We start from the raw sequence: 10,922 nt of genomic DNA, 5'->3' as shown, positions 1-10,922 counted from the left end.
CAGCGAGGTGCTGCCTCACCTGCCGCGGGGCAAGAGCATCCTGCACAGGCAGCACACAGACCCAGACACCGATTCCAGATAAAACGTTTGCCTGCGATGCATTTTGTTTGGTGTCGAATGTTCCTGGGAGGACTGGAGGGAAGGAGGGAGAGGCCCAGGATCGCCAGCAGCCCTCCGCCCTGGCTGGAACCAGGTTTTCCACGATTTACAGCTTTCCATGTCCTTCCATTGCTGCACCAGGGCCTCAGAAGGTGATTAAACTTGCTCTGTGCTTTCCTGCCCTGACCTCCTCCGGTGCCCAAGGTCAACTGTAGGTTCATTTCAAGTGTAGCTACTACTGATCTAATGTGTGATACTCATCCTCCTGCTTGGACTCTGCAGTCCGATGTTGGGGGCAGGCAGGAGAGAAGAGTCCATCCCTTAATGGTTTTTCCATGTCTCAGTGCCCGAGGGCAGGAGGAAGGCCCCAATCCTCCCCAGCTGCTGCTGGGCACAGAAGGAACCTGCAGAGCCCAGGCCCACCTCTGAGCACCAGGGACAAGGATGCCCTGAGTGTTTAAGGCAGGAATGTCAGGGTTCAAGGTGAATGAAATGGGAATGCTCCCAGGCAGCAAGGAAGTGTGGAGACCCAGGGAGCACATCTGTCTGAAAAGGCAGGATGTAACTGTTCGTCCTGACCTGTTTTTGCAGGCTGTTAAAACGTGGCACGGCATAGATGTTAGTCTTGTATGCCCATGCAGATGCAAGTGGCTCTGGAAGCCTCCCAGCTGCCTTCCATAGACATTCCTGCCACCCTGGCAAGAGGCAAACACAAACAAATTGCTTTGCCAGGCTGTCAGCTAGTTTGAGTCACTGATGGGCACATCTGTGAAGGTTCCCTCTGTGAGCGTTTGAACACAATACTGTGAATTTCACACCCCACGGTTATCTCCAGTTCCCAGCAGTTTGCTTACAGAGTGCAGCAGGGAAAGCAGGTGAACAAAGATGATGTGAAAAATGCTCTGCTATGGCCACAGGTCCTGTGGGTGGAGGGAGTGCTGATGCTTGGGGTGACACTGTCGAGTAACTTCTGTGAAGGACAAGTCCTCGTGTCCCTCTCCAAGTGAAGCTGGCTGCATGCAGAGAAAGCTTGGCAAGTGCAGCAGCCAAACTGTAAGGGGGATATTATGGGGTACCCAGCCCAGATGCCTCCAGAGCTGTCCCTAATGCCCATGGAGCTGCTGGTCCTGATGGAGGAGCAGAGGAAGCCCAAGGTAGCCTCTGTGAGAATGTCATTGCACAGTCTCATTCCTGGTGAGTGGAGCCCATCACTGTTCCCCTGATCCCAGAAATCACTGCTTGGGCAGTGGCAACTCAGTGACAGCATCAGCATTTGTCCCAGGATCACTGCCGTGGCTGTGGGAAGCAGCAGATTTTAGGATATGATGCTGTGAATCTACTTTCTTGAATAAAGGTACCTGGCTACATAGATCATAATGTCAGGACTACATGTCACAGAGAGAGGTCTGGACTTTCAGATTAAGGCCTTGCTAGTGGCCTTGCAGAAATACAAAGAAAAGATTTTGCAAGTTTGGATCCTACTTCCCTTGGTAAAAAAAAAATAATTGGAAAACATTCAGTGAGCCAGAATTGCCTACAGAAAAAAACACCTGGGGAGCTGCAACCAAAACAGCAACAGAGTTAAAAGGAGATTTTCTCAATAAACATTCCTGGGTTCGTATTTTTAAAAGCGAAGGATGTGCAAGTCTGGAAGAAAAAACAAAACAAACAGCAACCAAAAGACCAAAAATCAAATGCTTGAATGTAGTTTAGAGATCTGGAAACAACTTGGTTTTCTCTGCTGTACCCAATGGTGAATGCAGACGTGCTGAAAATGAGAACTCAAGGCAGTGTTTTGAGAGGAAGGTGACAGCCTCCCTTTTGTCTGCACATCTTGCCTTTGCTGGCAATTCCAGCTGGACTTTCTGTTGTGGTGTCTGTCCATCTGCTCACTGAGTTTGCCCTCCACTGCTGCAAAAATACCTCTTCTGTGCAGGTAAAAGGGCACTGAGCTGTGGTCCAGGGGACTTGTCTGTATTGTTGTTCCTGTCTTGTGCACTGACTCCAAATGATCTCACTGTGTGGTCTGCCTCACTCTGTGGTCTTGGCCTCTGCTCCTGCTCAGATCTCACTGCTGGGGGACAGCGCTGGAGCACAGCCTCAAATCCACTCACAGGAAGCAGGCAGGAGTGTGATTCCCCCCGGGACTGAGCCTGCCTGTCTGAACCTGGCTGAAATGCTGCACCGGGCTGCTGAACACTCTGGCCCGGGCTCTGAGTGCTTCAGTGCACCCCACAAGTGATCACACATCCTCTGAGCCCTGCCTCTGAGAGAGGGCTCATCCATCATCTGCACCGAGGTGTGGAATGCTGCCCTGGACACCAGCCTGGGAATACCTCCCTGGCAGATTCCCACTGCTGCCGGGGACAGCCGTCTCTGTGGCACGGGGATAATTCTGTGTTGCTGGGAGAAAGGAGGTTTTAGGTTACCCTGCCAACACAGCTGAGTGTCAGACAACCAAGGCGAGAACAAAGCACAAAGACCTAAATCTTGTGGAGCTCCCTGTTCCAGCAGAAAGCGTGATGGACTCGCAGGGGTTCAGGGTTCAGCACTGCTGCTGCAGTTAGGTGCTGCCCTTAGGCAAAGCCTGCTTTCTTTTCTCCCTTTGCAGGGAGAAACACGGGGCAATCCTCACACCTGCGAGTGGCCCCTGCCTGTTGTGTTCCGTGTGTCAGGTTGATGCCTGTGCCATCGAACATCCTCACTGCCAAGTAGCACAAGGCCCAGAGGCTCTCTGCCTTCTGGAGTGAGCCAGGCTGGGATGGTCCTCTGCAGCTGAGGCTGCAGTCTTTGGCCTGAAAGTCTTTGGATCTTCACATTTTTTTATTATCACAGAGGTCTCAGAAACTGCAAAAACTGACCCCTAATGTTGCATAGCTCCAGAATTTATTTGTCCTTCTCTGGTTATTTGACTCGACTATTTCTTGCCTTAGAAAGGCACCCAAAGGAGTTCAGAGGGAGGCTTTTGCCAAGGTTTGATAGTGATGTGGCAGGGGAAGACACCAGCTCACCTCCATCCCAAGTGGGGCTCAGCACAGCACTGGCCTCAACTCCTGATGGGCCTGGACCCAGCAGAGCGTGGCTTAATGAGAGATATTGCTACACAGCACATTAGTCTGCTGAGCTAATTAATTACTAACTACACCTCCTGAGGCAACTGAGTCTGCAGAGAGCACATAATTAAACCCAAGATTGTTTTTGATATGTTTTAAACATTCTTCTTGAATTCACTGCCCGGAAGAAAGAAAGAGGGTAGTGGGATGAAGAAAGGTGGTGAATGTTTTGTGTGAACAGTGAGTATCATTTTAATGCTACTCAGTCCTGCCTGCTACCATCACATTTCAGTGCAGAGCTATTTAACATGTTCTCAACAGTGGCGTGGCTTCTCTTCTCTTCTCTTCTCTTCTCTTCTCTTCTCTTCTCTTCTCTTCTCTTCTCTTCTCTTCTCTTCTCTTCTCTTCTCTTCTCTTCTCTTCTCTTCTCTTCTCTTCTCTTCTCTTCTCTTCTCTTCTCTTCTCTCACCCCAAGGCATTGTTCAAATGAACTATTTAAGTAAAGAAGGAAACAAAACCTTAAGCATCAGAGGGACAAGGAATATCTGATCAATTGTGTGGATTAAAGTGCTTCTTCTGTACCTGGCAAAGAATTTGAGCAACAGTTTCTCCAGAAGCCTTCTGCATGCTGTCCAGGCAGGCACAGACTTACTGGGTGAGGTCAGCTGCAGCTGCTTTTTTTTTGAGTGCTTTGTAACAAATTCCCTCTTAATTAGATGCTCTTCTGGATAGCTTGCAGCTCTAAAGCTCAGAGGAATTTTAATCAGTTCAGCCTCCTTTGGGTGAGGATTGCATTAAATGTGTCCATACATCCACACTGACTGGCCATTTGGTGATGTATCTGTTTGATCTGCAGGATCCCCAGAGGGAACATGGCAATGATCGACCCAGCATGCAGCAAGTCAAGGCTGGGAGATCACCCATTGAAGACTGGACGTGCTGAAACTGTTCCTGGTATCAGTACAGTATTTATTACATTCCTCTCTCATCCCAAGGCAATGGCCTTGGCCCTTGTTCAAGGCTGAGCAGCTCAGCTCAGCACCAGGCACCTCGACAGGACACTCAGCATTCCCTGCAGGGGAGGTGCTGGCAGATGTTTGGCTGGATTTCCCTTTAGCTTGGAGCCACGCCTGGCTCTATACCTGCTGCTCTGCCTTGGCAATGGACACCTGAGGACAATGGACACTTCGGGGTGTGGAGCCATGTGGGACTGCAGGGATGGGGAGGGGAGGCAGGGAAGGGAAGGATCTGCCTCAGGATGTCCTTTGTTTCCCCTCTCAGCCATAAAGGGGTCCCCAGCCGGGCTAAGGACACAGCAGGGTGGTGCTGCTGAAGCCAAGGGCCAGCATGGTGGTGAAGGTGAGGATGAAGCCTGCAGAACTCTGGCAGTGGTGCCACTGCTCTGCCATGCTGCCATGCTTCCCAAAACATGCACCCTCCACTCCACAGCTTTTTGGGGAAACAGCTCTGGCAGCAAGACCCTGTCCCTTGTCTCTCGATAGCCCAGTCAGCCTAAGCACAGGCTTCCTTCTGGGCAGAGAAAACACGGTAGTCACTATGCAGTAAACCCACATTCCCAATCTTTATGTTTGGGAACTGTGTGATCCGGGAGGCACAACACAGGAAAAATCTGATGTAAACTCTGCACAGACTCGAAGGGCAGCAGCAATTAAAGACAATCTCCAACATTCATGCCTAATGCTGACCTTGTACCTCTGCCAGCAAAACCAAGATAAATCCATTACAGAGCTTTACAAGCACAAAAAGGTTTTCACTCAAGTGCTTAACTTGGATGTCCTGCCTGCAGCCAGGCCTCTCTGCACTGTTACATCCCCACCTGCTTCCAAACAGGACACAACTGCATTAACTCTGCCCTTTCCTGCTGACTCTTTTGCTTGGATGGTGACTGTTGAGGTAGCAAGGTACCTCCTCATGTCAGCTGCTGTCAGACAACACCCATGCTGCTCGGAATACATCCTTGAATTCCTTCCATCCCTTCTAATTCTGCAGCCTTGGGTGGCCGCGAAGAGGAGCAGCTTGGTGTTGTAAAGGTATAAATCTCTTCTTGCTCAGTAAGATCAAAATTAGGTTATTTGGGGCCAAATTATTTTACCAGCATAACTTGGCAGGGCTTCATTGCCTTCTGTAAATGGAGGTGGCCGTTTGCATTTATCCCATCAGATGGGTGGCTAATTGCTTGGCATTCCTTGAAGATATGAACAGACGGCAGCATAACCAATAATTCATCTCAGCTGCTCTCAGGAGAGAAGTAGCAGATTTGTGCATCCACTCCTGTTAAACACTTGGGCAGTGCAGTTTTCCTGTCCTGAGCTCCTGACAATGGCTGAGGTGGAAGACAGCTTTCCTTTCAGCAAGGAAAGAGAGGGGATTACTCCATTGTTGACAGTGTCCAGGCCACGGTGCAGCATCAGGGTATGCTGCACCCCACAAGGTGACAGGATACTGTCACTTCAAAACTCACCCGTTTCCCTCTTACCTGGTGGTCTCATTTTTGACCACTTCGATTTCCAGACCAAACCACCACCACATTTCTCCTCATGCAACACTGCTCTCTAGCTCTGATCAACCTGTTTCCATCGTGCTCCTCACAAGGAGAACAAGCAAAATTTATTTAATTTCTTCCCATTAAATAAACTCTTCAGTCCTGTCCCTGGCACATGTGCCTTGCTGAGTTCCTTGTCATTTGGCATTCTCTTTGACATGGATGCAAGGCTCGTGAAGGTTTGTGTCATTAAACATTCCTGTGTCATTAAACATTCTTACATAGAGATTCCCAGCTAGTTACTCTCAGAGCCTGCTGCTCTTGGAACCTATGAGCTTCCAACTTACAGCAGGGCTTTTGCCCACAACCCTGTACCTACTGGAGGCCATGCCCTTCTGCCACCACCATCAGTCTCCCCAGCTGCCACTGCCAGAAACAGCCAGCTTCCCAAAATATGAACCATGTGCCTGTCCTTCACAAGTGCCAGTGTGTGCCACCACTCCAGCTCCACGGCCAGAAGTCCCAAAAAGACTCAGGGAGAGCACAGGCAAGGCCAGCTCCTCAGCTCATCTAGCATTACCTCCTATCTGCTGGTTTGGGGCTGAAGGACTGAGACTGCTTTTTGTTTTCTTTGCATCACAGAAAGTACAGGCCAGCCCAGTACAGCTGCTTTTCACCCAATTGACAGTTTTAAAAACAATTATTTTATTCCTGTCTACCTTGGCATGTGTTCTTTCACAACTTCTACCTTGCATCAAGACACAAAGGTGCTGAATACACTGGTGTAAGTACACTTATCCAAGAATACTTGTAACACTGCTTAGAAAATAAAACCTAGACCAAAAATTGTACTCCAATTGTTGTTTAAACTCCTAAAATGAGGTTAATTCGAAGCTGAAGCCTTGTGTTCTCCAATTTTCAAAGCTTATGAAGTAAGAAAATGCTGGAAAGGAGATAAAACTGTTTTGTCTAACAAATCTGTTTGAAGACACAGAAGTCAGCAGTGATTTACATTGTTATTGAGATTATTTCTTGCAACATGCATTGCCAAATCTACATTCCACAAGCACTGATATTCTAGGTTGTTTTCATGCAAAACTGCTTCTTTTGTTTCCCAAACCCAGGCATGTTTTCAACTGCTGAGCTTTATGTTCTACACAGAACTTTTAGTGATAAAAAGAGGAAAAACAAAAGTATTCTCACGCCCAGGACACAACAGAAAGTGGCCCCACTGTATACTCCAGTTCAAAATCTCTCCACTGCACTTCATAAAGACAAATTTTAATAAATTTACATTTATTGAAAATATCACATTAGCTTTCATTTTGCTCATTTGCCCCAGTGCACAATTAAGCTATTTAACATGTAAGATGCAATAATAGAACTGCAAGCAGCTTCATAAAATGAAAGACCAAATACGCTTGTAACATGATCAGACTGTTTTTAATCTGGTGGATAAGGAACAGTGGGATGGAAGGGAATAATCTGTTTTAAGGTCCAATACACAACTTATCTTGTTTTGTTTCAACACATACATCTGTTATTAAAAGCCAGTGTTTAGCTGCGTGACATGCACCTAAAAATTGACAACGTGGGACATCAGCCATTAAATATACTATTTGTAGATGAGAATCGTTAGGGATGGGGAAAAAGGATTAAAATAAGAAGAAAAGCACCAGGGCTCCACAGCCCTCCTAGAACAAAGTACTTTGCAGGGAGAGTGTAATGCCATTTGCCAGCTCTACTGCGCCATGCTGAGGACGAGCGTTTGGTCCATTTCCCGCATGTCTGCCGCAGAAACGCACTTCTTTGGGAGAGCAACCACCAGGCCTTGGCAAGTGCAGGGCTTCCTCACACCCCCAGCTTGTTGGCCTGGGTGAGGACGACCTTCAGGACTGGCATGAAGGCCGAGGTCTCGCTGAAGTTGCTGGTGCTGACGATGTGTGTGTGGATGTTCAGTCCCTCCTGGTAGTTGCGCACTTCGATGCTCTTCACGATGCTGTGCAAGCCGCTGATGATGGTTGGAGAGAGCTGCAAGGGCGGCAGGCAAGGCAGGTCAACACAAAGGAGAAACCAGAAAGAGAAATTCTGAGTGTGGCACTCGGCCCTCAGGAAGGTGCAGCACTTAATTGCTCTCTTTGGAGATAGCCATCTTCAGGGCTGCACCACACTGCCAACAGTCACTGGAAGTCTAACAACAGACTTCAAGCAGAATGGATCTCTGCTAACCCTGCAAGCCTTCCTTGCCAGCCCCTGGATGCAATTCCCTGGGGTGGAGACCTGCTGTGACAGACTCTTGGCAGCAGAAACACCTGCTGAGCTTTCACACCTTTGGGTAAGGTTAATTCCTCAGCAAACATGGCCTGACAACAAGAGGATTACATCATTCTACTCTTAAGGTACTAAGACATTTAAGCACAGTACTTTATTCTGCCAAAGCCTCCTGGAAGGCTCTGGAAAAATTTATCTTCAGAAGTACTTGTACATCTGCCTTCCAGTGAAGTCAGTGAGCCTCCAACATCAAAGTCCCCTGGGATGTGTTTTGACCCCAGGCTGTGTGTCTCAGTTCCCGCCTGGAGCAGAGAAACTGTGCCTGCTGCAAGGAACTCGGCTCTCTGGCTCAGCACAGCCTCAAAAAATTCATGACACAACCCCCAAAACAACACTGTAAGGTCTGCACAGGCACGTGGGGCCAAGCACAGTAACTGGCTATTTTCTAAGAAATCTGTGCAAACTTCCAATAAATGGATTTGGAGCACTCTTCCAAAGAAAAAATAAGCATGTGCTACATACTGCAGAAGTAGTATTGCATCAATGAAGTAATTGGCCATACATGATTGAGGGTAGGAGGAAGTAAAACAGAACTTACTGTCTGTTCCCTGAGTTTGTCATACAGAAACTCCAGGCGTTTATTTGCATCATCCAGTTTCCTCTTGGTTTGCTGCAAGACAAATAAATACATCAAAGCACAGCAATTTTAAGAACTCCAGACCAACGTGATATCATTGCAAAGAGGTCCATGCAGCACATCAAATTCCCTTCTCAACAACATTTTCCCAGCACATCATTTGGATTCTTTGTTCTGTACTCTTTTCCCCTGATTTTGCTAGGAAAGACCACGTGACTGTAGTTCTCCACATGTAAAGGCTGCAGTTATCTACAGAACATGGAAAGCTGTAGAGGTGCACCTCAAAAGCCACTGGCCATTTGCAAACCCCACTGGCAAATAGATGATAAGAAAAGTGACAGAATTCCAAGTTGCAGTACTATTTTTTTTCCTGTAGTTCACTGAAAAACCATAATGATAACTGGACAAAATTCTTACTGGGATGAAGTATCCAGCAACATCAGTGAGAGCTTAAGGGCACATGCAGACGCTCCAGTTTTAAGTGTGTAGAACTCAGTCATCATTTATAGCAAAACCTAATTATATTTTTCCTCATGCGATTAGTAAAGCCAGCAGTTTGTCTGTAAGTTTTTAGTGTCAACAGCAAAACTAATAGCCTAACCCAATCTGTCCTTAAAGACACTTTGTGCTTTCGTGACTTTTATAAAGTAAACCACCCACTGATGTGCCTGGAATTATTTTGCCATTAAAGGCTCTTAAAATAACCCCAGTACATTTCACCTGGAGCTGCTGGAGAAATGTATTTTTATCTGTTTTTTTTTTTTTTTTTTTTTTTTTCCTTAAACAACATCTAACCCGGCAGATTTTACTCCAGACTAATAAAACAGTCATAAAGCATCAAGGTTACAATTGCAGAAGCACAAAAAAGCTGCTGGTCAACAGCAGCAGAAATGGCATCAGTGCACAAGAGTACTGGAATTTGCTCCTAAATCAGTCTGTGCATCAATCCACCTTCACTTAGGCCAACTACCATTTTCCCTGGCAACTGGAAACATTTCTTTGGATTACATAATGGTCTGGAGAAAATAAAGCCTGTGGGGAGGCTCTAGCTCAGGGGTGAAGACCAACTGCTGGCTGCTTGCTGTGCTAGAAATTAGGGAAAGCTGTTCAGAGGGCATAAAGGAGAACACAACACATGGATCTTGGGCCACATGAGGAAAACTCCTCAGCAGCAGTTATGTCATCAAGGAACTGAGATATCTAAGGAACAAGTACCTCAGGAGGAGCAGGTAAGAAACGCCCAGTTCTTTTGGACTGCCTAACTCTCAGATGCATGACCACAGAACATTTGCTTCAAAACCCATGAAAAGGTGCACATGCTATTTTCATTTTACAGATGGTCAGAGAGGAATAAATTGTGTCTAGGGAACAGCAAGACATCTCTCCAGCCAAAGCAATTAGGTGAAAGTGCAAACTGATTGTTCTCCTCCCTCTTAAGTTCCCATTCCCATTTTCCCCTTTAGAATGTAACAGCTGAGCAGTGCCTGTGTTTGCTCTGACAACAACTGATGTGTACAGTCAGGGCGGTGTCCCTTATCTCCAGGGGCTGAAACAATTTCACTGCCTAAGAAAATCAGAGAGACTTAACAAGAAGCAAGCAAAATGCATTGGCAGAGCACAAAAGCGATCCCCAGGTGCAGATATGAGTGGGACACTTTTGCCTTCCTTGTCTGTCTGGGAGAAGGGCACTTAGAGGAATAAAAGGTCAAAGGCAATGCAGAATACACTATATAGACATACAAACACATGTATATGCACTCTACAGCCTTTAAATAGAGCAACTTTTTGAGCAACTGAGTGACACTGAACCAACAAGAGCACGAGTCTGTGCTGCTGAACAAGCAACCTCAGTGCACAAAGCCCTCTGCACACCACCAGCACCACCTTTTAGCATGTGGCAGGCACGAGCTGAACACTCAGCACCTGGGCTTTGTGGTGGCACGTCATTTACTGGCCATCAGAAATAAATGAGAAGCTTTGGGAGGAATAGCTCATTTACAAAGTACTGGCTGCCATGGCAAATGTTTTTCCTATCCAGCTCCAGTGGTTTGTTAAAGCTGTTAACCTTCCCTTTCCCAGGTAATTGTTGTTTCCCTTTGAAATGAATTCGTTACCAAATCACAAGTCACAGAAATCACCCACCGGATCAGAGGCAGACAGCAGGCACCTCTGGATGAGAGCTTCAAAGGTGGTCTTCAGAACAAGGTGCTCCTCAGGGATGGGCTTCTTGGTGATCTTCTCTGTTGGCAGTGCCTGCACGTGCTGAGCAACAGGGAACAGGTGAGGCTTTTCCAGGTCACTGTGCCCACATGTTGTTTTCAGCTAAACCAAGTGGCATTATTACCTAGCTTGGCACAAC

At 47.1% G+C, this 10,922-nt stretch overlaps 1 protein-coding gene across 1 annotated transcript in view; it reads right to left on the bottom strand.

The window, feature by feature from the left end:
• Positions 1–7,076: 7,076 nt before the first annotated feature.
• The window catches only part of SEC31A (SEC31 homolog A, COPII coat complex component), a 47,183-nt gene continuing 43,337 nt past the window's right edge, over positions 7,077–10,922 (bottom strand). Inside the window, exons 28-30 of the mRNA XM_066318145.1 lie at positions 10,706–10,825; positions 8,525–8,596; positions 7,077–7,686 (exon numbers count right to left, since the gene is read on the bottom strand). Coding sequence (XP_066174242.1) covers positions 7,507–7,686; positions 8,525–8,596; positions 10,706–10,825 — 372 coding nt within the window. The 3' untranslated portion in view covers positions 7,077–7,506. The remainder of the gene's footprint in view (positions 7,687–8,524; positions 8,597–10,705; positions 10,826–10,922) is intronic.

Source organism: Sylvia atricapilla, chromosome 4 (genome assembly GCF_009819655.1).
Source record: "Sylvia atricapilla isolate bSylAtr1 chromosome 4, bSylAtr1.pri, whole genome shotgun sequence".
Classification (NCBI taxonomy): domain Eukaryota; kingdom Metazoa; phylum Chordata; class Aves; order Passeriformes; family Sylviidae; genus Sylvia; species Sylvia atricapilla.
The sequence above is the reverse complement of the archived record's forward strand: the minus strand, read 5'-3'. Positions and strand labels throughout refer to the sequence as shown.